Source organism: Daphnia magna, linkage group LG3 (assembly GCF_020631705.1).
Source record: "Daphnia magna isolate NIES linkage group LG3, ASM2063170v1.1, whole genome shotgun sequence".
NCBI lineage: Eukaryota > Metazoa > Arthropoda > Branchiopoda > Diplostraca > Daphniidae > Daphnia > Daphnia magna.
The window spans coordinates 747,735-773,976 of NC_059184.1; the positions used below are offsets into that span (position 1 = coordinate 747,735).

Here is a 26,242-nt window from a genome sequence, read left to right on the forward strand (position 1 = left end):
GCCAAAGGAAAACATTCAAATGGAAATATAAAGTTATGAAACGAAGAAAGAAAAATAGAGTGACGGCTGTGCTACTCCGCATTCGGCGGACTGAAAACCAAGAAAAAAAAGAAAAGCCCACGGGCGGGACTGAGTTTACTGGGTCCCTACAGCCACTTGACAGTTGCCTTTTGCTACCAAAATTTTCTTTTTTCCTTTTTTCTCCTCGATCCTATATACAGCTATGACGAGTATATCAAGCCTGAACCGAAAAAAAAAAAGTAGAAAAATAAGGAGAGCAGCGATGGGGAGATATGCAGCAGACAAGCCCTGCACGAGTGATCTATTAATAAATGTTTGTTGGGGGGAACAGGCTCCCGAGCCCTTCCTCAACAAGTTCTGTCTTTTTTTTGTTTTCTTTTTTTTCCCTTTCTTTTCTCCAAATTGACGTGTAGTCAGTCTGGGGGACTTGTTTCACTCCAACAGATGGACCACTGAACAGACGGGGTGCTAAGGATAGACGCAAAGAAACAATCGTCTGTATGTTTATTAGAGGTATATTATTAGCCGGCTAACAATACTACGTCAAAACACGTGACGTAGCTCGTTGTTCGTTGCGGACGTTTCGCCCTAGCCCTTTTCATTTCCGATTGTAGACAACGCGATGATAGAAGACGACCAACAACTATTTGTGAAAGATAAACTTGTTTCGACCTCTTCTACGCAGGTAATCTAGCCAAAGTTTCACGCGGACCAAGAAAAGCTATAACAAGTCAATTCAGTTCGGATGTCAACTGGTGAAAAGTCGGCTGCTAGACAACAACACGAACGCCTGAAGGCTTAACTGAGAACGCCGATTTGTCGATATCCATATCGATCACGAGAACAGGTTTAACGCAAAACAATAACAGCAAGAAAACAACTAACTTACGCTTAAAGTTTCAACTTTCTATGTACATAACAAGGTTCACTTGATGTTTGCTGGGTGACTGACAATAGTGTTTGTCCAAAAATAAAAATAAAACTAGAAAAAAAAAAGAAGGGGGAAACAGCAAACATAAATGGCGATATGGGTAACAAGAAGGAAGACAAGGTGATTGACTTGCGTGAATGCAAAGTGCGTCGGATGTCGAGTGTGTGTGTCATGTGCAGAGTTTACCAACACGGAACGTGTGTAAATAAAAATAAGAAATAACAAGGGGAATACAGAGGGGAGCGCCAACCTACCGATAACGATCTATCAAAGTAGCTAAAAAAAACAAAACAAAAACATTCGCCTTTTTTTGTTGTTGTGTGTGTACGTTCTTCTCTTCTAAGAAATTCGTCTATGTCAATAATGTGACTATTTGCGATCTATATGCGCCGATGAGGTAGGGGGTAGGGGGCGATAGTGCGGGGTGCTGATGTAACTGACCGGATATGATTGCGCAGTAGCCGAGGGAACGAACTACGTAGTTGGGAGAATTAAAAACAAAAAACTGAAGAGACAACTAGAAAAAAAAACAACAACAACAACAAAAATTGGGAATCGGCGAGGGACAGATGGAATAGGAACGAACGATTGGATTATTGTATGCCAACATCGCGCACCGTGATGGAGACGGGCGGGACGACCGCACTGGTGGCCAACACTTGACCGGCCGCTGCCGTCGAGCCGGGAGTCAGCGTTTCAGAAGCGGCGTCGGTGTAGGCGCGCTGAAAGCGGGATCGACGGATTTTCGTCGCCGACTGCAGCTGTATACATATTTACAACACACACACACACTAGTAACTTGTTTATGTACTGAAGAATAAGTATAAGAGAAAATAGATTTATCTAAACGTAATAGAGGCAAGCTATTTAGGGTGCGATTTGTTGCCGGCTTAAAAAAAAAAAAGAGACCCACTTGTATACACAACACCTCTGGCAATCTTGTCTTTAAAATAAAAGGCAACCCATCAAGTTGGAAAGAAGAAGAAAGAAGAAGGAAATTTTTTGCTGTTTACTTCGACTTTCAAAAAACAGAACACGTTCCTTTTCGAATTACGAGCGGTAATGAAACTACACTTTATATACGATGAACTTGGTAATTCCTGTGCGTCGATCCGTACCCCCCCAGTCAACAACCACAAGGTTGAGCAAAACAAAATAAAAAATGGACCCAAAGAAAAGCAGACGAAAAGTGGGTTTTGTTTGGGAGTTTATAGTTCGCAACGGGTCCGATCTTACCTTTCGATCGCAAATCAAACAACAAGCCAATGACTCGGATGCGCTACACTTTCGACTGTCACAATCACTGCCAAGACGGGCAAGGACTGCGTAAGCCGAAACATTTGTTTTCTTTAAAAGACAGCCCAAGGATTCCCTACTTTTCAGTTAGAATGTCAAACGAAAGACCCGCCAATCATGGCTATAATAAATGAAGAAATATCGTTGGACGGCTGGTTCGTTTGAGACAAAAGAGGATTGTAACGAAAAGGGGGAAAGGAGTATAGAAGAAAAAAAAAAAAACACACCCGGAAACAAGAAAGAAAACGAAAAATGAAACAAACCACACAACATCAAAAAATGGAGGAAATAGAAACTGTGTAGACCCTCCTTTTGATGTCTACATGATTTATTCATTCACAGAGTCTAAAATTGAAATATTCACCCCCCCCCCCTTTTTTTTTATTATTCGTCTTCTATTTTCTTAGCCTTTCATACGTCTATTTCACTTATTCTCTCTTGTCTCTCCGCTTCTTTTCTCAAATCCACTGACCATAAAATAGGGTTTCCAGAAAACTGCCAACATTCATTATTCAATGCATATTCGACCGCTTTCCCTCCCCCCCCACTCGTCGGTTTAGACAAGGTGAACTCGCGTTCTAGGGGTGGGAAAACGGCCAAATGATGTCACACACACACAACAAACATTCCGTTCGGCCGTTAGGTCTCCATTAGCGACGACAACGTTCGATATACCCATTCCTATACATCGCTGGTTCTACTATACATGACTTCTTACTAACGCGCAACGACGGACTAGCTCAACCATCAACTTCCAAACTTTCTTCCCATTTTCTTTTATCTTTCATTTTTTTTTTTCCTCCCTTCGCTTCCTTTTTCTTTTTGCCTTGTCGAGTCGCATCTCGCGCACGGGCAAAAGTCTCGAGCACATCGCGTCCGTGTGCAGTATATGTCATTTGCGCTAGACTGAACAGCCAGGGCAAACGCACCAGCCGATGGGCGTTTTTTTTTTTTTTTGTTTATTGCTATTGTGGTCCATCTTCCTGCTTCTTCTTCTTCTTCCGTCCTTATATCATCTGTTTATTCGCTCGTCTCTTTTGTTCCGTCATTCTCGTTTGACTCTTCTCGCCGATAAGTAGAGGTTACGACACTATGTATATAACGATCGATCGAATGATGGCTGACGGACGCAAACCTTGCCGTATTTCCAAGGACATCCCAGCACGAGACTTTCACTTTCATCTGTTTTGGCTCTTTTTTTTTATTATTATTTCACGAGATTCTTTCGCATTTTTCAGGTCACGCCCAAATGAATTCGACGCACTCGCAACATCAGGCTGCAGCCGATTGCGTTCGTCATTGAACATGACGTCATTACAAAGTATATGGGAAAGTGGGGAAAAAAAACAACTAAAGGTAACGAAACAAAAGATAAAAGTGAGCATCAAAAGAAAAGATTTTCTTGTCTGCCCATTACCTATATAAACAACTGAGCCCAGTGCGACCAAGACACACCCAGCGCAGTAACACGTAAGAGCACTTAGTAAATTAGCGATACCGAGCTCATTCAACGCTACACGCCTGCTTCTTCAAAACAACATCTTATTTTTCCAATAGGCAACCAAAATGAACATCCAACTCTTCATTATCAAACATCCTGACTAAAACAAAAATTGCATTTAAATCTTTAAAAGACATTTTTGGTTTTTCTCTTTCGTATCTCTCATGAAAATGTCGTCAGTCTTTTAATCAAATATCTTACAAAAGAACACGGCGGTAGTAGCGAATTGGGGAAAAGGACGGAGAGGATATATTCTTTTTCGGATGATAAAACACCATCAGTGACCAGCTAAAGTCCCTTGATTGCATCCATCTCTTAGTTAGCTCAGCACCTTAGTTTCCCTCTGCTTACACATCCGTACAATCCGACGAGAATTCTATACACAACGGGTACCCAAAATAGAATCGCCATTAAAAAGCCAATTCAAGTCAGTGAGACATAGGAAAACCAGCAAATGTAAAGGATCGAGTGTAATGATGAGTCGAAAGTGAATTGTGCGATGAGCGGGCATCCGGGCAGGTGGGCTGTATAAATGACAGTCCAATTTTCTATATAGCTGCAGGGAGAACAAGTGAAGTTGCAAAGGGAGCGGATGAAGTTGGATTCGTGTAGTGGTGGTTTCTAAAGCAAGAGCAGAAATGAACTAATCAACGCTGGTTCGTCCATCACGAACCCAAATGCGTCACTCTTAATTGAGTCGTGCGCTTGAGATCGAGCCCTCCGCTCTTTTGCCTCGTCAAAAACTCGTCCCCTACATGACAGTGACGTATTTTTCATTTTGAAAAGGTCGTCCCATTCTATCCCGCTTTTCACTTGTACAGCTTTCCAAGCTTACGGCCAATCCGGAAGGGCTCGACCACGGATAACTCGACTTTTAGCATTTGACGGTACATATACATTTACGTTTATACCAGACAAGGTCCCTTTCTTATTCCTATGCATCGTTGCTAACAGACGGTTAACATTCCCTTTGCCCTCACATGGAACTGACGGATGAATGCTCAGAAAAGATGATGGGCATCCGGAATGAACAAGAAAGAAAAAAAAAAAAAGGAAGAGCGATCGAGACGGATAGGCTGGTTCCGACTCTTCACTCGGAACAACGTTCCTCTGTACAAATAAAAAAATAAGAAAAACAGTGAAACAAAAACGCATCCATCCGAGCGCTGTTTCATGACGGCCACGTTGCTGCTGTGCGCGCTTTTAGTTAATACAAGTGATGAAAAACATGGTGGTAGTAGCAGCACAGGGGAAAAGGATCGTCGTTCACAAGTCCATCCATCTCTTTGCTGGGGCAAACAAGAAGAGCTTCGAGTAGCCCAAATACTAAACAACGAACGAAATACGGACAGCCATGTTCAGTGCAAAAGGAGGGAGAGGAGAAATATCAAGAGCGAACCAATGGCAGCGTGGTGGTAATGTACCAAGGATCTATTGGCCCTCTTCTTTTCTCGTATTCTCCTTTTTGTTTCTACGTTTCTTTCCTTCCTGTTTTTCAAAAGGAGAAAGTATATGCCGTTTGTTTCTTTCACTAAAGACGGAGAGCGCACGCAAAAAGGCTCTTTTTGAATAACCAAATCGATTTTGTCCTTCTCTGTTTGTTGTTCCCTTTTACCGGCTTCATTCATCCGTTTCTTTGTCCGTCCTGACGCTACTCTTCAACAACAAAAAAATGGAGTGCAACATTGACGCTCTCTGCAATTGGATATTATCCGTCGAAGAATGATGCCGTTCCAACGATACGCGCAACGTCAAGGATCTAAGCCAATCGCCAGGAAATGGAAACGCCAAATGAACTGGAAGACTATATCGAAACGGGCGGAAAAAACTCATTGACCTTGTTGATGAACTTTTGGCCGGTTGCCTTTCTACTTTCGGCGCTCTATTTGCCGACAGCCTCTATAATACATTGACGTGAAGGGCCACTTTAGAAAGCCCCCTTTTTTTTTATGGCATAGCGGTGTTGGCTGAGGATTTAATCAAGAAAGAAGGGGGTAGAGCTTGCTGATGATTCCATGCGCCATTTCGCCGCAAAATTCCACCCATTCGACGCTACTTTTTCCTTCCTTTTCTCCTTCAACTGCGACTATCTACCGCCCACCCATCCGTGTCTTTTCCGACTGTCTTTCTATTTCTTTTCTCTCTTATATCCAACTAAAGAGCGGCGAGCAGCGCGCCAAGACCGTGAATTATGGTAGGCCACAAATCGTCTTTCTTTTTGGCAGCCCCAGGAAAAGAGTCGAGAGGCCAACGCGGAGAGCCCAGAATGTACACAAGATAAGCGAAATAAAACCCTCGCCGTCCACCAGCGCAAGCTCCCTCCGCCAACCCAAATCGATTTCGACCGTTTGTTGTTGTTGTTGTTCGTCTCTTTCTCAGTGTGAATCATCTCCGCCTTTCAGCTCCCGTTCTGCGGCTGAGTACGTACCTACACTAGATGGCCGCATTACAATGTACGACGTAATAATTGTAATTTTCACGCCTCTCCTGCTGCTGACAATGCTCTATATTAACGCCAGTATATAGATATATACAGTTGGCAATCGACGTGCAACCCTCGCTCGGAACAATACGAAATGCGTATCGCTCTATAGTTTCTCCGCATTTCGCCGTGTTTACCGAGCTGTTCGCTTTGCTAATTATCTCACGCATTGTCGGGAAAAGGAAGGCGGAGTGTTAAGAGGGGAAGCTAGTAAAGTGGATAGAATAATCAGACTAATCGATTGGCTATCCAATAATCCAAGATCTAGACAGAGATGGCTCCTGTGCCACTGGCAATATACGAAAGCCTACACATTTGAAGGTTCATCGAATGACGAGCGAGTTTCTAATCTATTGACGGCGACATTAGGATCATGACACCTTTAACTGCGTTTATTAACGTCACTAAAAGTGTGCGCTCTAGTGAGCACCCTTTTAGAGGCCCTCTCGGACCAAGACTACAGGCCTGCCATTCAAGCGACGTTCCGTGTTTCAAAATCGTTGGATTTCTATAGCGCGCGTGAAAGAGATAAGACGCAGGTGATGTCGTGCCCTTTTCCCTCTTTTCTATACGACTAGACGTCACTCGTACGACTGCTGCAAGAAATTACTTGCAATAGGAACGCGTGGGGAGACAACTCGGTGGAAAAAGTGCACTTTACAAGCGTAGACGCAATAGAGCGTAGTAAACTAAAGATGTCTAAAAATGCCTGTTCCGTCCGCTCTATATGCATACAGGATATGGATGGGGCAATTCAACGTTATATACGCTATGCACTTGCAGAGAAGAGCCTTTGGGAAACTCACGAAAACTCGAAAAGGTCTGAAAAGATGAGAACGATGCAAGCGCGAAAGAGGGCAAGCTAGCGGATTTGCATTTCGCTTCTGGCCATGTACTTGAATAGAAGACAAATTTGAGAGAGACGCGGCTCGGCAATAGACATAGCGGTCTAGCATACTCACCACCGTACATCCCCCGCCCCCCGCATCCGCTTTTTTATTCGTAATAGAGAGACAGAGCCGTTGCTATGTGTCAAGAGGCTGCACAGATTCCGGCAGGGGAAGTGAAAAGAGAAGAAAAGAAATGTACGTTGAAGCATCGGCACTGCGTCAATGCCACATAGGCATAGTTCCCTTATACTCTAATGGTCAGTAGGATGTAGAGGCAGATGGCAGGAAGAAAAAAAAAAGAAACGCACACACGCAGTCTTGAGACACAGAGACAAGTATATGCAGGCGGCGGTGAAGAAGACCCGTCGTGAACGTCAAAGCTCGCGAGATTGGCCCTCGCGGGAGCAATCTAATTATCTATACTCTACACGTAAAAAGAGAGAGAGGCACAGTAAAAATATGAGATGCAGGGCGGCTCGGGATGAAAGGACGAAAATACCAGAATGAAGGGTACAAAAGGAAGAAAGAGAAATAAATAAAAAAATAAAGCGAAGAAAAAAAAAGTCCTTTAACGAAATTATCAAGCAGCTGGCATCGTTTTGTGTACGTGCAATCGGCCAGCAAGTTACTGACGAACGAAATCACTGGGCCATCTCTTCTTTCCGACTGGCAAGTTGAGCGCGTGAAAGATAACAGCCAGTCAAAAGAAGCCATAGCGAGAAATAAAAAATTGCGCCCTAGTCTGTGGGGCCCCAAATGGGCAAAAGTGGTTGGCTTAGAATTGAGAACAGGCGATGGAACAAAGTCGATTTGTTGACGGCGTGAAACGCGTCGAGCAACTCCCCGACCCATTTCCATTTCATTTTTTTCTTTTTTCCCTTGTAACTCCATCGACCCGTTTCACGCCCTCGGTTGGATGATAAGGCCGAACATTATGCAAATCACCAGTCCAACCACGGACTAAAAAAAAAAAGATGTAGAAAATGTAAGCGCCAAGGGCTTTCTTTCACGCCGCACGTATCGGCAAACTGGTAGTCATTTGATTTTGTACTTCTTCCCGTGTTTTACATGCGATAACTGTGGTACACGACAGTCGAAAAGTTATTCACTGACGGACACGAACAAGGGGAAAAAGATGCGCACGCACTTGATTATTACTCTATGCACAAGTTTTGTGACTGCGTGCATTATTCATGACGGCGCAGGATCAAAGGCATCACAAGTCGGCAAAATGGGAAAATCAAAATAATAGCATAAGAAGAGATTCATCAACTTTTGGAATACATTTTTCTTCTCTTCGTTCTGCTGTTTGTTTCTCGCAAACTATATGCCTCTTTGTCTATGTGTAATGCACATAAAAATACCAACTTATCAAAAAGTCGGCTGGCCATTCAGCCAACGGCGCATAATGTTATATACTTTGTGACTCGTAAAACAGAAAGATAAGAAACTTTTCTCGGGATATTTACTATCAAATTTTTTTTTTCTTTTTCCCTCCGTTTGCAATTCTTTTCAAGCTTCTCCTTGTCCTTATCTTTTTGAAAAATGGGTTGCAGAAAACAACCGACAAGCCAGTGAGAACGGAGGGCAATGCTGGTAGGAAAAAGACAAAAACAGCAACGAGACTTGGTACCATTTGTTTAGCTAGAGACACGTCACATTATGTAGTTTCTTTTTGTTTATCGATAACTACTGTTCCTCCACAAAATATATGTGTGTATATATTGTTGTTTTTTTTTTCTTTTATAGCTCCCAGGCTCCATTTTGTCGATGGATAAATAAGGAAAAGCGCCCGTATATTTTGTCGATCTGCTTTTCAGATTGTGTCATGCCACCGAAGTCTTTCAAAGGGGACGGTTGAAGGCATTCAACGTTTCAGACATTCCAATTTAGTGGATCAACGCCCTTTCTGGCTTTTACACACAAAAAAAAAAAAGTCTTAAGACGTAATCCCAGAAAATCGCGTAAGCAAAAAAAAAAAATACCCCAACAATTCCTGACCATCAATAGCATTATGCTGACTTTTGCTATTCTTTTGTGTCGGTCCCCCATTATTATCCTCGCTAGGTCTCTAAATGATGTCCCTCTTTCCTGATTCCTCACAATTGCCCTGTTTACATTCGCCTCGCAGTCGCTTGCGAACCCCATCATTTTGCCGAAGCTGTTACATGAAAAGAGAGAAACGAGACAGTTGCATCGGAATTGTCGGAAATATCACGTATATACGTACAGTTGCACTCATCTTGATGGTACAGCCATCAGTACGTACGATATAATAAACAAAAATTACGGATGATACGAAAACGACAGAAAATAGTAAAAAAAAACTGAACGATTAGCTCAAGGGGGAAACAAAAAATACATTAAAAAACATATGGTGCACATATCGAGTCTGGCCTTTCTACGTTTGCTCGGGTCCCAAGCAATAAACAATGCTCGCAAACCTTTTTCTTTTCTCTTTTTTTTTTCGTGAGAGAATGTAATTAAGTCTACCCTCTTTTCTTTTCCTATATTGTATAGGATCACATGTAGAAAGTATGCAGGGCGTGGCAACTGGCAAAAGTATTACATTTGCACAGGAATCAAAAGTAAACGGGGAAAGAGTGGATAGAAAACAAAAATAAAAAATGACCCACACAGCTCGTTATTATTATTGTTGTGATGAAACGGCGTTGGCTTAATCCCGGCAACGGCTTCTGCCTAGGGAGCAAAGAAGGATACAGTGGGGCAAACCGTTTTATTTCACTGCGATGCTGCGTCTTTTCATTACTTTCTCACTAACTCATTTCGTTTGGCCGTAGCCGTCATTCTTTTGTTCCTTTTGAACGTTAAGCTCATCATGTTCTGCTGGCCATGCTTCTTCTTGTTCTCTAGCCACTCCCTTTTCCTTACTACTAATTCCCTTTGTTTTGAATACATCACGTTCGCCACGTTATTCCGACCAAGAAACTCGGCCGACCTGATGCGCCCGCCTTTCTCCATTCACCGTGTAATAAAACACATTTACGCCAAGGAGCAAAAGAAATATAAGAAGAGAGAAAAGAGGCTAACACGCATGAACAGTCAACAATAGCTAACGAGCCAAAAGGGGGTACTACTAGACACGCTGAAAAAGAGCGTCGGAGAGTTTCCAATGAAAAGAATTCTTAAATAGCGGAGTAGAAAAAGGCGTTGGAAAAAATGAAGACGTCACAGCCTAGAACATCCTTTGGGCTATAATATACAATACAGAATTGCACTGGAAGCGACCCACTCAGACACATCCAGCTGTCTGGGATCTAAAATCATTTCTGGCTTCCTGCCGAGAAGAATCAATTTTCTAAATAGCCTACACATGGATAGAAGTGTGTAAGAAGTGTGAACGGTTTGGCATTGCAGGTATAGTGGACACACGTACCGTCCCTGATGTAAAATATTTCAATTTCTTTTTTGTTTGGGGGTGGTAGACTTTTTTGGCGAAAAAAAAGCGTAGCAGTAAAACAACACTGGGAGTGCGCTTATTTATGTCTCTTGACACAAGTGAAAAATGGAGAGGAAGAAAAAAAAAAATTAGAAAATGAGGGACGGATAAAAAAGAGGTTAAACAGCCGTTATTTTTGGTTGAAATGCTCTACGTCTACTGCTATTTTTAAAGTAGCAAGGTTGGGACTGTGTATATAGTCATACTAATGCCATCGTTCCATCTCCTGCTTCCCTACTTTGTTCCAGACAGAAATCCAGGCAACGAGCGTAGGCTGAGCGATCCGTCCGATTTGCAGATATAGGTCGAAGAACAACAAAAGAAAGAACAGGGCACTGCACACAAAAAACACTGGCTGTAGTACGGCCTTCAACCCAAAAAAAGGAATAATAAGAAAGCCCTCAGAACATATAACGGAAATCCAGAAAAACAAACAAAAAAGCAAAAGAAATAGTATATAGAGTTGATTGTGTCAATCTCATCCGCAGCGGTTGGGCATTTTTCTCACACCCTAAAGTATTATTGGCCAAGTATTCTTTTTTGGATGGATAGCTGGCCGGGCTGGCTAACATGCTGGTTATGTAGCCACGGACGGAGGTCCTTAGATTCGACCAGGCCAAAGCTTACGGCATTCCAAAGACATCAGAGGATCACGCGGGAGCAGCCTCGTTCACCAGAAAAAGCGCGAGACAATGCACAAAGGCAGCACACCAATCGCAGACAACCAGAAAGCTATAACAATAAAAAAGAAAAGAAAAAGGGGAACGAAATCCCGACGGAATGTTCCTCTACGCGTCTATACTAGATATAGGCTTGTCGTTAAGGGTTGGGCGTCGGCTGACGACCCGCTCAACTGAAATACTTCCACCATTTTACTCGACTAATCAAATGAATAGAAATGTGATGAAACATGCGAAGTGGCGGTGGCGCCAAAAGGGCTGTAAAAAAAATGGGATGCGGGCATTGAAACCGATTGAAAATCTGTCTGTCTCATTCCCATTTCAAACTCATTTTCGTTTAAAAAAAAAATAGAATACAACTAAGTCAAACGAAATCAACACCGCCGCCGGCTGGGAAGGGAAGAAAAGAGAGTAGTATTACCACCGCCGCGGATACTACTTGCTGACGAATCAGGGCCGAATTCGACTGCTACTCGAATCTAACGACGGCTGCGCTCCGCTTGAGATCCGACGGTGACAAGATCATCACGCTCGATTGAATAGCCAAGGGCGACCATCGTCAAAAGAAATGGCAAAGACGAACTGATAAGCAAAAGACGGAGGAGAGAAAAAATAAAAAGGAAAAGCCCCGTCCAATTCGTCAGGAGCCGTAGAAAAGAATGGCGGAGACATGACGGAAGGCCCAACAACATAAAAAAAAAAAAAGGGATAAGATATACACGATAAAAAAGAGATGGAGAAAGGAAGGAAGGTGGGAAGCTTCCCTTGGTTGCTATGAACGAAAAAGAAGGAAATGATAATAGGAAGACGAAGAAGTTGGGTAGAAACACGTGTCGCATCGTATTGATTAGTTATACGCGAACGCAACTTAAACGTGAAACAGAGTCGATCTCGCAAAGTGCGAGGATATCGTCATCACCTTTCCCCAGTAAACTCAAATCTACTTCTCGTCCACCTGAATATCTAATAATCGGGTGGCCATCGCAAACGCAGTTGAAGCTGTCCATCAATTTCAAGATTTTCAGTATCCCCATCGGATGGAAAATGCGAGTGTTCGGCGGGAGCGTCAGAGCGAGGAAAAGTGTAAAGATGACATCAATCAGGCGGTTTGCATGGATGGGCAACCGTTACTCCGCGTGTGTTGACTTTCAATCAGGCAAGCATGCACTAATGGCCCCGACGGCCTTATTATGAGACCCAAAAAACAGCAACAACTACACGGAGACAACCAAGTAGCAAAACAAAAATGGGAAATTCAAAAATGGATAGACACATAAAATAATGGAAAATCTAAAAGAGCAGACGGTATAACAGAGAGGAGATTACTGACGTTTTGTTTGGTTCTTTTATTTTCTTCCTCAGTGTGGGAGAGACGAGGAGGACGAGGAGGAGAGGTTGGAAGAACTCACCAAAAGGCACGATTGACTATTGCAGAACTGTTTGAACATGGTCAGCCAGACCATGCGATAAGGTGTTCACAGACGGACGGAAGCACCGCCTGTTTGTTCTTCAGGCTCTTGGTCTCGGCCAGTCTCCGACTCGAATTCAACCGACTCGACTGGCTGACGTTGTCGGTGACAACGGTGACGATCACTAGCCGATGTCGACACACCAGTCACCGGAATCACACCAGACCACCGCCGAGTCGTCGGCAACAACATGATTTGTCTACTCGATACCCGCACCATCGGCGGCGCTACCACGGTCACGTCTATTTGATTGATTTATTTTCTTTTTTTAAATGGGGAATTTGCCTGTTAATTCGATCCTAACCACCTCCTAAACTGACCAGCAGCACAACACACACACACACTCACACACCAGACAGTCAAAACGGAACAATGCACCGGAATCGTTGGGGTCGAATTCATTCACAAGAGGAAAATGCAAGAAATCTAAACTGATAAAACGAGGAAATGTTTGGTTTGCAAAAAAAACCTGAAATCGGGTTGGTGCTCTACCATTAATTTTGGTTATTTGAGTCTCGTCTGGGGGGAGAGGGAGGCGTCCACGGGTTAACGGCTACCGACCCTTACCGCACCAGACTGACCAGCACGTCGATCTCAACTAACTTGGTCGGCATCGTAGTACCGGCTCTTTTCAACAAAACTATTGGGGGTGGGGGAGGGAAGGATCCAAGTGTCGACTTGCCCGTTCGTCAACCCTCTCGCCAAATGTAAAGTTGTCTTGTGCCTCTGTGTCCCCTCTACTTCTTCCGTCTAATACACTTTGTGTGTACCGTGTGTACAGTTCGACGTTGACGCGCAGGTCTCGTCCGCCTACATTTTCGTGAAGCGATTTAATCCCGAACGTCTTGCTTTCCACGCCATCTAGTTGACAGCCAAGCCACTATTCACGGGGCGGGTCAACTATCCATCAACGACGACGCGTTTCAAAAAAGTCCAGTGATTTGAATAAAAAGATGACAGGCATACACAATAGTGAACGTAATTGAAAAGAGTTTTTAAAAAAGGCGGAGCTGTTACAACTTGCAAAATTGCAGAGCGCTCCAAGAAAGTCAACAACGAGCTATTCAAAGTTTCTCTCCTTCTTTTGAATAACTTTAGCGGCAACACGCAAAAAGAAGAGGCAGATTTATCGACCTTTACAAGTCCAAAATGGAGTGTAAATAAACTTTAGCTCCATCAATTTCCTTTTGTTTTCCTTTCTCTAAATCAAAATCATCGGGTAACGATCATTTCAACTTGGAAAAAAACAACGACATAATCATGTAGCCGCTGTCAAGAAAAAAAAAATAATAGATGCGACAGAAACCGGAGAAGGCAAGAAATAAACAATGGAAACAAACGGACAAGAACGGAAGACCCTCTGGATCAATGGACAGGTAAGACGGAACGGTACGGAATGAGATATCGATGAATTCCATCAAGGGAACTCGGGTAAACCATAACACGCAATTGCCGATGAAAAATGACGACAAGAAAAGATATTTTTTGACGGCAAATTGGATTCATATAACCAAAAAGGGGAGAGAAAATGAAAAAAAAAAACGCAATCATGTTCGCGGTCCAAGGTTAGGACTTCCTTCCGTGAATGTTGTCTTCCCTGCCATTGGTCGATCAAATATATCGACAGTTGTACACCATGAAATCGAATCATTAATCTACGCCAAACAATCGCCAAGTGACTTTGAATAATTGAATCCTTTGCTAGGAGGGTTTTCAATGTGTCCAATTTGTCACAGTTGATATTACAGTTCATTACCGACTGTTGCGGTAAGCGAATTTCCACATTCGCGGCGATTGGAAGACGTTCGTTAACACGTCGTTACGATCAATAAGATTTGTCATAACTAGCACGACACCATTGACCAGAAATATCGAAAAAGAATAGAAAAAATAAAATTAAAGGACTAGAACGACAGAGATCATAAAACGTGGACGAAAAAAAAATATACAGTAATCATCATTCACTTTGAACGCTTTTGCGTTTTACCATAAGCGCCCGTGTTAAATGCGCATGACTCCGACCCGCTTATTCTAGTCTAACATATAAGCTATTTCTTATACATTTATATCGCTTAATAGCTAAGACAATTTTCTATTTAGCGGTGAGATTGAAAAAATTTTCTGATTGCTGGTTTTTCCGTCAAAGTAAAACCCAGCTATCTTTGAACATGGTGTTTCTTACATGTTAGCTTATGGAGAAAGGGTGTTTTTATTTATTTAATTGTACACAAACGGCTTGAACCATTTGCATGCCGTTTGTTGGCATTGATACGGATTTCATTCTTCTGTAGATGCTAGAAATCCCCTGGTTCTAACTTATGAAATGAATTCCCTGAATTAATTTTTTGTCGACACACGTATAATTTTAAGCGAATCGGCGCGGTGTCCCCCCTCTGGCATACTCCCAGTACCACCCGCTGAACCTTTGTTCAGCGCGCGCTTGTAAGTACAAAGTAGAGGGTGGTACTGGGAGTATGCCAGAGGGGGGACACCGCGCCGATTCGCTTAAAATTACACATGTGTCGACAAAAAATTAATTCAGGGAATTCATTTCATAAGTTAGTACCAGGGGATTTCTAGTATCTAAAGAAGAATGAAATCCGCATCAATGCCAACAAACGGCATGCAAATTTTGCCGTTTGTGTAAAATTAAATAAAGAAAAAATAAAAACACCCTTTCTCCATAAGCTAACATGTAAGAAACACCATGTTCAAAGATAGCTGGGTTTTACTTTGACGGAAAAACCAGCAATCAGAAAATTTTTTCAATCTCACCAATAAATAGAAAATATTTTTAGCTATTAAGCGATATAAATGTATAAGAAATAGCTTATACGTTTGACCAGAATAAGCGGGTCGGAGTCGTGCGCTTTTAACACGGGCGCTTATGGTAAAACGCACAAGCGTTCAAAGTGAATGATGATTACTGTATATATTGAGCAAGCCGGACGGCACGGACAAGATTAATGCCGCGATTATTCAGACAAGCTGAAGAATGTCCGCTAAAAAGAAGAAGACGAAGAAAAGCATCGCGAAGTAGGAAATTCCGATAGTTAGTGAAGACGACGATGAAATGAAAAAAAAAAAATGCAATCGCACACGGGTGCTGATAGAAAACAAAAACAAACAAACAAAAACAAAAAAAAACAAAACAAAAAAAAAATTGACGTACTGGAAAAGCTACCTGGCGGAACTGCCGGATGGCGCCATTGATGCGAAGCGTGTCTGCAGCGATGCCGGCGATATCGCAGCCTCCCCCGCCGCTAGATCCGCCTGATTCCTTCAACTGCCGCAGCGAGGAGCTCGGGTTGTGGCAGTGATAGCAGGACGTTTCCGGCTGCGAATGTTGGCGCAGCATTTCGCCTCGAAAACTTCCGGCGGCTGAGTAACCACTAGTAGCCAGCGAAGCAGCCAGTTCCGGCACCAGCTGACTGCTGGGCAATCTCAAAGACGATTCCTGTCCGTGGCCGTAAAATCCCGACTGGCCAACTCCCGAACGGACCGATTCACGGGACGTGGCTCTTGACAGCGAAAATGAAAACGGCTGATGTTCGCAGACACGGGGCCGAGACGGAATAACACCCACTGACGGATGAACGGGGTGATAACGCGAAGAGTGATGGACACCCTGTTGATGCTGGTGTAGGTGAGTAGGCGGGCCGCCGTGTTGCTGCTGTTGCTGTGACAACAACGAGCTGTGATGATGATGGTAATGCGGAGCAAAGGACGACTGCGAATGATGAGGGCCGTGACGGTTGTACAGCCGAGGGCTGGGCTCGCCCACGCTCCCACACGCACGTTCGTCGCTGTTGTCGCGCCGATAGTGGAGTTCTATGTCCGGCACAGATCGGTTGGTGCGGGTGGTCTGGCCCCCGCAACCGGCAATGATTCCGGCGGCGGTGCTGATGATGGCCGAGTCGACCGAGCTCTGCGATGGCGGCGCCGTCCGAACGGCAACATCGCCCAGGCGTTGATTGATGGCCAACGTGTTGTTGTTGTGGTTTTGGCCGTTGCCTTGGTTCCAGCCCTCCACCAGATTAACGGAATTCTTTCGACTGCGGCACGACGTCTCAGTCGAACTCCACGGCGACGCGTCCACCAGATCAGGAGCTTGGCGTTGGTCAAACGATGGGGCCGTCAGCAATGGCCGCGCCGCCGCTGTCGTTCCCGACACAGAAGACGACACAGACGAGGACGACTGGTTCTTATAGACGCTCTGAAGCGAACGATGACTAGCCCCCGCCGGCCGCTGCGATGACGGCTCCTCCTCCTCCTCATCATCATCTTTGCCGGAGACGGTCGGCTCGAGAAGGACTTCTGGTGGCGACAAATCCGTGGTCAAAAGGTTGTCAGTCGAGTCCCCCCGGCTTAGGCTGACGGCTCGTTCCGTCGACAGACTCGCCATTATGTCAAAGCTTTCGTCCTTGTAAATCTCGCATCCAATGCGGCTCGTGCGTGGCAGCCAATTGGGAATAGGCTAGACTCAGTCTGCTGATCACCAAACAAGAATAATATAATACATCAGGGTTTCGTATTAATGGTGACGTGAATTTCTTTTTTATTTTATTTATTTTAAGAACCCTGTCTATCCGACCGTAGTTGGGGCTCTCACATTGTTGGGAATGTACTGAATTATCAAGATGGTGATGGAAAAAGGGGGATTTAAAAAAAAAGGGGGGGGGGGCCTTTGAGCTCCTGAGGAGTATACCCTTTTGCCGATGTCGTGTGTCCGAGGACATGCGTTGATTGAATCGGAGCGTGGCTTCAACGAACAATTAGGATGAGTGCCTTTTGAAAAGATCGCGAGAGTACGTCCAACCCAGAGGCTGTTCTTTGATTATGGAATCAGCGAGAACCCACGACCTTTATTTCTAGGCTGATTGCATTTGCAGCTGCAGCTTTCTTATTCTCCTCCTTTCTTGTGATGGCTATTCCTTTGCCGGAAAATGGGATAGGAGCAGCGAGATTGACTGCCCGGATGTAAAAATAAATAGAGAGCGCACAAGATCAGTAGGGGCAACGGACGGGGGTTGTGTTTGAAAAGAGTCAAGCAGAGCCTTTTGTCGACAACGAAATCAAAACGGGGCAGACTGATACTGTGTGTTGACAATATCGAGTTTCATCTTTGCTCAGTCGGGCACAGCTGCAACTTTTACGTTTTCGACGAGGATTACCGAATTGTACACAGTCGAGATCGCATGTTGCAAAAGCAATGAAGCTGCGCGAGATAAAACATACAAAGTTAGTCCACAAAGTTCAACTTCAGGACTTTGACAACGAAAATTGCGCTCCATCAACGCGTCTGCCGTTGGCCATGTTTCTTATAAGAGAAAATTCAAACTTTCGGCGGCTAGACATGTGGATGACATTAACTAGTCAGAATTAAAGGTCGGGTCTGCCGACCTTGACGTCCGCCACTTCTGTTTCGCATCACATCTCTCTGTATACTCGCCTCTAATTGGCAAGTCTGCGCTGGAGGCCGTTGGGTAGGCGTCTACCAATTAGAGCGAAGTGTACTCAGATTCTATTTTGGCTAATCAGGCTTGGATTGAGGCGAAACTAGCAATGAATTTCTCGCTATTCGTGACGCGAGGGGCTCGGGAGTCGTGCCGTGTTTTTGTAGAGTCACGGACGAACGGAGCTGAGCACAACGGAACCGGCAAAACAAAAATTAGATGAGATCAACGGTGATAATAATATTATTATTTTATTTTTTTTTGTTTTTGTTTTTGCTACTGGGCGAATAGTTTACGACTGCTAGTTGCAAGCCGGGAAGTTGTCAGACTCTGCAAAGAACACCGGAATAGGTAATTGAATCTCACTGTGTGGCATTCGCCTAGCCGAAAGATCCGGATAACAAGAAACAAAAGAAGAAGGTATGAAAAACTACGCATATCTATGTTTAGTTGAGATGATTGCGCATTCACGCAACTTTTCCTTTTTTTCAACTCCGGACGGGATACGCCAGTCCCGTAATCCAATCAATCTCGTAATCCTTGCAAGTTTGCGGGGATTTGAACTTTGCTAGTCAAACCCTTCCTTTTCGATTCTACAGTCTTATTGAATACGAAGCTCGAACACAATATCCCAGCACATGTCAACTCAGATGTTGAATAAAATGAACTCAAAACAAACCATCACGTTGCTGGCTCTGACGGAATGCACTGTAACTCACGTGGATCAATCTACTCGTGTACACACACACAAAAAAAAGTCTGCCGACAGACGAGAAAATCAACCAAAATAATCAAATAATCCATCAACTTAACCACACGTATTGTACATGCTGGCTCAACCGCAAGAATAACTCGCAATTTCGCTTAATGTCCACACAGACATCAGATGAAAAGCAATATCAAAATTCGCATGATAAAAACTTTTTCATACTTTTTGCCCCTCGTAGACGATTTTTCATTTGACAGTAGGTGATCTCTTATCCCCGTCTCAACATATTAAACATCGTTCATCACAGAAAAAACGGCATTGCGGTTCCTGCAATCCAGAGCGTGCGCCAACGATGCACGAATGATGAACGGAAACGCATTCTATAGTGGGAAAATGAGAATTTTTGTTGACTCACGGAAGAAAATTTCAAAGCAAAGTGATCTCACTATTAAATGATCCGTAGCACACGCATGCCGAGTGGGACGGCAACCGTGTACAAGGATATAAATGGGAATCTCAAATGTAAGGTTGCGTCGTTGCCAAGCTTTTAAAGTGTGTTTCATCACAGCATAAGAATAATAGCACTCTCATCGGAGGGGTTATTGACATTCTTGACATTTAGCACTATACATTCGACGTGGCATTAATAACTCCTAATGAGGGGCAACATCAACGTTTTCGATGTAAAACGAGAGTGAGGAGTTGAAGAATACTCCATTTCAAAACTTGATTTCGTTGAAGATCATTTTCTTGTTATAGAATTACATTTTTGTTTAAAACATTTTTCAGTTGGATACGGAGCGAGACTTGATCAGATTGGTAGGAAATGTAGTTTGCTATCAGATTTTCAAGCCTGGCAATCTATTAAAGCAAAAGACGTGAATAAACGACGGATACCAAGAAAAGTCTGCATACTAACACGTTTTTTGGCCATCGCAATTTCACGTAAAGATATTTAAACTACAAAGAATTTGCAAAACGTCACTGTTTTTGGATTACATCTTTTTCGTTTCCACTCCAAAAATGGGGATTTAAAAATCGTTCAACACTAAGCCCAACTCTATGAGAAATCAATACAGAAACGGGAAGGTTTCCTGTCCTTATGAGTTGGCGAAAAGGATCAGTTTGACGTCCTAAGAAGCCTCAAATTTATCATCGAGTTTGCGACACGGTGACAAATCCTGAATAGGCTAGACACAATTTCATTTTCAACTTTCCTTTCTTTTTAGCCCCTATTAAATGAAGCGTGAAAAGCAACAGCCAAGAGAAAGACGAGGCGACAGGATGGCGTAAATTTATGTCAAGCTCACATGCGAGTATTGGACGGCACGATGCCGGCGGATGCCCAGCCTACACGCGGTGGATGCGACTGAAAAGTACAAATGTTCTCAGGGTGCTGTAAGTCAACCGCCTCTTTTCTAAGTGCGTCTCGCTCTATTTCAAAAATTCTAAAAATGGAAATAAATCCCCAAACCCATTGAACAATACTAGAATAGAAACAGACCAAAGAGGAAACAAAAACAAAATGCTAATTTAGACTTGTACGACGCAGGATGTTGTAAACATAACAATAAAAGAAAATAGAACATTTAAGACAAAAAAATAGGGAATTAAAAAAATATATATATGTTAAAAGATCCGGGACAAAGGGGGGTAGGTATATAGTTTTCTTAGACTGAACCAGTAAAAACGGACCGAAACGCAAAAAACGAGCTGCCCGTTTGGCTGGGAATAATTATAGCCAGCTTATTTTATTTCTTTTTTGTTTGGCGTCTTCAAGAGAACTCCCCTGTACAGACTTGCACGGGTCACGAAATCCTGTCAGAAGCTCACGGGTAATACTCGGCTTTCGTGCAAGTTGTAAGAAAACGAAAGGAATCGGATTTTCGAGCAGGAACGGTTTTTTTTTTTTTTTCAGGTTCCACGACCGTCACAGGCACGCATACAGATTCATCGAGCAAACAGCCTACGGTTCTTAAAATGGTGTTCATAATTTATTATCTATTTCCACGTGTGTGTTTTCATCCTCCATTCGATTTTATGGATCGAGTGATCACGATGACACGCACTGAGCCAAACAGCATTAAAGAGAAAGCGTGAAATTCGATGAATCACCCGGACAACGTTTCAAAGGATATTCAAATGAAGTTTTCATCGCAACGACGCGTTAAAGGGGGAAAAAAACAATGGATGCGTGAAAACAAAAACAAAATTAGGGAAAAATGAACGGGTCCCATCCTTAACGAATGTAAATTTTAAATACAAACAATTGAATTGAGTGAGAATGGTCTCTCATTAATATCTATGAAACTTTCGATTCAGAAAATCCAACTCTCACGATTCTGAAGCTGTTCATCAATCGATCATAGTTTTGCTTGAATCTTTTTCACGCGGCTAAGAACACGCGATATTGAACGCCCTTTCAACGTGTTTTAATACGATGCCAAATTCACTATAGACATTAAGTTAAATTAACTTAAAAAACAAAACAAAAAAAAAAATCGCATTCGACAACTGGGTACCTATTCTTGAAGTTAACTTAGCAATCAAAGACCGATCGGATAAGGACCCCATCCATTAGACAGTTATACCGGTAGCTTCTAACGATTTCCATATTTGATTGCGCAAATTCACCAGGGTAAAAATCTTGTTCTGGAAGATAGATCAAAGAGAACTCGAGCGAGAAAGACAAGCCTATATCGCACAGCCACAGAGCGAGCATGAATTCACTAATGCCATGAACAGCACTGATCAGCAGGGATGATTGGAGATCAAGGCAGAAACCACTTCAAGAGGCAGGCTCTAAAGGTCATCCGTGATACGTTGCGGGATTCTCTCGATGCGAGTTATGGCGCGTCGGCTGATTACGGTGGTTAGACGAAGAGGTACGATAGTTAAGGACTTGCCCTTTATCCATTTTGGCATCAGGCTCGTTCCACTTGTTGAATTCAAAGTGCGTGGAATTGCACACTAGCCGAGGGCTCTTAATTAGAAAACGGATCACTCCCGGCTTTCCTTCACGCACTCTATAACATTCCCGCAAAATAAGCCGGGATAAATCCTTGCGCCCTTCACGGAATATTATTAGGTATAGCCTCGACGAACCCCAGCGCATTTCGAACAAAGTAATCTCAAGAAATTCCACACGGGGGGGCGCTACGCCAATGACCGGACGATACCAACGGCTCCCGCAGGACTCGGTCCAAAACAGAAAGAAAACAAAAAAAAACTTAAAAGGATCGTGTATCGTAGAGACTGCTACTGAACAAAGATGGAAACTGAACGATTCGGGTAAAAAGTGTCATTAACTGTTGGGTCTGAATCTGCAGACCAAAAGGCACGAACGCGGGGAAAAGATTATGTTGAAACGCAACCTCTTGTAGTGGCACTCACAGAGTTAAAAGCAAAAGACAAAGAAGCCCAAACTCGGTATAAAAGTAGTGCATGATATACATGTCATATCAGCAAAATAAAGAAGGTCATCTTATTCCAAAGACACTAGTCTCCGGAGAGACAACCGTTGACAATGGCCGTCTTTTCAGTCATCTAGACTATGTTACTATAGTACAAACTTGCATGCACTGCATATCTTTCCAAGTATTCATTTATGAATAAGTAAAACCAGAAGAAATGTCAAAAGAGAGAGAAAGAAAGAAAAAAAAAATGATAATAAAAAAGCTGTTTAACCACATGTGGAGGGCAACGGCCGGAAATCCGCAATCCGGCGTATAAAGGCACAGCGGGCTGACAAAAATCTACGCTGTTCGTTGCGTGTTCCAAGCCAATTTCTCCCATTCTTTTTATATTTTTACTGGGATAAAAACAATGTAGCAGAATGGCAAAGGAAATTGAAGCGCTTTCCGGTTTTGCCTATTTTTTTTTTTATTATTTTTAAATTAAACAACGAGTAGCTTGATACACGTGTATAAAAGCTATCCGTTTGGGGTTGAACGTTACTTGAAGCATTTGATATGAGTAGGGCCCCCTGTCGCAATGGGATTAACCTTCTATCGTGTCCGCGTTTGTTTTTAATTATCATTTGGTGGCAACGCTGAGAAAATAAGCTGGAAATGAGTTAGGAAAGAAAGGGCGAAATCTTGACTAGAGCAGTCCTTCTACGTGACCGTTGTCAAGATAGTCTTTCCCCATTGACTGCAACAAACTCTTTTCATCCGCATCTCAAACTCTGTTTCGTTATTCATTAAGATGCACGCATCAACGCTTTTCTTCCACATCTTCCTCATTTCGAGCCGTCATCTTGACATTTTCTTCTTCCTTCTTTGTTATACTTTGAAAAGGAGAGTTTCCTTCCGCTCCACTCTTTTTATTGATTCTAATTTCTATATTTTGCCTTCACCGCTAGTTGGCCATTCTCCTTGAATCGAATACCAGACTCTTGCTCACGTTGTGCACCTCTCCCATCTCGATCACGTCGTTTTGCCTAAAAACTGTTCGATCCTAGTCTGGTGGACCCACGCCAAAGGATTACCAGGAAGAATCATGTAGACGATGCACGAATTTGCACGGCAGCGAACGTTAACAAGAAATACAATACGGGATAGGAAGTAGCGCGTAACGAATGCGTGTTAGCAAAGAAACCAAGCGGATCGATAAATCAATGAACATCATTGTCTACACAACTAACACCGATTTACAAACATGTATAAATATACAGTAATCATCATTCACTTTGAACGCTTGTGCGTTTTACCATAAGCGCCCGTGTTAAAAGCGCACGACTCCGACCCGCTTATTCTGGTCAAACGTATAAGCTATTTCTTATACATTTATATCGCTTAATAGCTAAAAATATTTTCTATTTATTGGTGAGATTGAAAAATTTTTCTGATTGCTGGTTTTCCCATCAAAGTAAAACCCAGCTATCTTTGAACATGGTGTTTCTTACATGTTAGCTTATGGAGAAAGGGTGTTTTTATTTCTTTAATTGTACACAAACAGCTTGAACCATTTGCATGCCGTTTGTTGGCATTGATGCGGATTTCATTCCTCTTTAGATGCTAGAAATCCCCTGGTACTAACTTATGAAATGAATTCCCTGAATTAATTTTTTGTCGACACATGTGTAATTTTAAGCGAATCGGCGCGGTGTCCCCCTCTGGCATACTCCCAGTACCACCCTCTACTTTGTACTTACAAGCGCGCGCTGAACAAAGGTTCAGCGGGTGGTACTGGGAGTATGGGGGGGGGGACCGCGCCGCTTCTTTTAAAATTACACGTGTGTCGACAAAAAATTAATTCAGGGAATTCATTTCATAAGTTAAAAAAAAGGGATTTCTAGCATCTACAGAAGAATGAAATCCGTATCAATGCCAACAAACGGCATGCAAATGGTTCAAGCCGTTTGTGTACAATTAAAGAAATAAAAACACCCTTTCTCCATAAGCTAACATGTAAGAAACACCATGTTCAAAGATAGCTGGGTTTTACTTTGACGGAAAAACCAGCAATCAGAAAATTTTTTCAATCTCACCGCTAAATAGAAAATTGTCTTAGCTATTAAGCGATATAAATGTATAAGAAATAGCTTATATGTTAGACTAGAATAAGCGGGTCGGAGTCATGCGCATTTAACACGGGCGCTTATGGTAAAACGCAAAAGCGTTCAAAGTGAATGATGATTACTGTATATATATTTAAAAACGTATACCACGTATAGCCTAAATGCACGAAACACCTGGATGTGAAAGAAATAACTATCAACGAAACATCTTCCGCACTGTCGATCCCCAAACGGGTGAGATGATTGGATCGATAATGGTTGCTAGATTGACGTCTAACGCGTTTGTACTATACAATGTCCTTATTGACGTTTCGTCACAAATCCGAGCTAGTACGGACCAATAAGCCCCGACAATGAAACAAATAAATCGTGTACAGTTTGTGCGGAAGACAAAAAAAAATAAATAAATAAAAACCAAATGTCAACTCTTATACTTTACGTGTCAATCGCCTAGCATCTGCCAACTTGACATTTAACACGTCCCTACATCAATTGAGACTAATGACATCATTAAGGATGGAAGTTGAGGGGCCTGAAAGTTTGTCTATCCAGAAAAAGTTTCTTCTTTGTTTCTGATCTATGCAATATAAATAGTTGGCATCGTCAAACCAACACCGGCTCTTAATCAATAGTTGGCTTTTCCCTTCTTTTCTCGGCTCCTCATTAATTAGTCGTCAATCAGTTTTGGGCAGCCAAGGAGGCGCACCGGCACACTGTCAAAAACAATCATTTAGCTCACGGCAACGAGTTTCTGTTGATGACACACATCCTCATCCACTATGTATGCATCATATGGTAACAATAGGATCCATACGTTGGTATGCTCGTGCAATATGGAGTAGGGGAGGAGATCCCGAAAAAGAAATGAGAATGGCGTTCTGTGACGTTGCACGAACTGCTCATTGTGCCCCAGCTATGGTTGCTAGACGACCCACCGTCTAGGCCTACTTGGCAATTCAGCGAGATCTATATTATAGCGCTAGGTGGAGCCTACCCCCCACCAGGCGGAATCCAATCACGATTTTTCAAATCACGCTCTTGTGTGTAGACAGGAAAGATGGCAACCAAAGGGAGGCGAATAACGATAGCAAAGAAGGATTAGAAGAAACGCAATGATTGGAAAGCGAGGTCTAAAGGAAACATTCCAAATTTCCTCCTCTTCGACGTAGTAAAAAAAAAAAATAATCTATAGAAATGCGCCTGAACATCCCAAAAATATATTTTTTTTTAATAAGTAGACGTCAGATTGATACGGAAATGATCCCGATGTGGAACCATTTACCTCTTCCTTTTCCCTGTCTGTATATTATTCAACATTGTAAAAGTCCATCCTGGTTTGGTCGATTTCTTTTGTCCCAACAGACGATTAAAAATAAAAAAGAAGGGGGCGAAAAAAAAAAATAAATAAATTTTTGTTTGAAAAACCTCGAACGTATCAAAATTGATGACTCGAGCATATGACGTAGGTTGCGCCACACGAGACAGAAGGGAGTAGTTAAGCACGTAGGGTAAAAGTGACTTTTTATGATGAGCATCCGGCCGATGGATTGCGTGCTAGTCGAGTGCGGTTGGATTAAATCGATTGGGATCATCTGCATGTCCACATGTCAGACCAAAAAAAAAAAAAAAGAGTAGCTCTTGTTTTTAAAAAATTTCAAACTTCTTATCGATATTCTTATATCGACAGCTATCCAACTACGGCCCCTTTGGGCCTCAAGTCGTATAGTCTGCCAGAGACCCACAACAACAACGAATTACGAAAAGTTATACTAAACAAAACAAATGACAATCGAACAAGGTGGCTTGTCACGAACAGGCCGACATAA

The 26,242-nt window shown here is 42.8% G+C and overlaps 1 protein-coding gene and 1 long non-coding RNA gene across 9 annotated transcripts in view; one reads left to right on the forward strand and one right to left on the reverse strand.

The window, feature by feature from the left end:
* LOC116919842 (small conductance calcium-activated potassium channel protein) overlaps window positions 1-26,242 on the reverse strand; it is a 49,760-nt gene that overhangs the window by 8,771 nt on the left and 14,747 nt on the right. For 3 of the 8 annotated variants that reach the window (XM_045170423.1, XM_045170420.1, XM_045170421.1), the window contains exons 3-4: window positions 15,903-17,221; window positions 1,570-1,713 (exon numbers count right to left, since the gene is read on the reverse strand). In XM_045170423.1, coding sequence (XP_045026358.1) covers window positions 1,570-1,713; window positions 15,903-17,135 — 1,377 coding nt within the window. In that variant the 5' untranslated portion in view covers window positions 17,136-17,221. The remainder of the gene's footprint in view (window positions 1-1,569; window positions 1,714-15,902; window positions 17,222-26,242) is intronic. The other 5 variants (XM_045170426.1, XM_045170425.1, XM_045170422.1 and 2 more) reach the window with 4 other exon arrangements.
* On the forward strand, window positions 18,411-20,466 carry LOC116919866. Its single transcript, XR_006643939.1, has 2 exons — window positions 18,411-20,066; window positions 20,125-20,466. It is a non-coding gene; the product is annotated as an uncharacterized LOC116919866 (long non-coding RNA).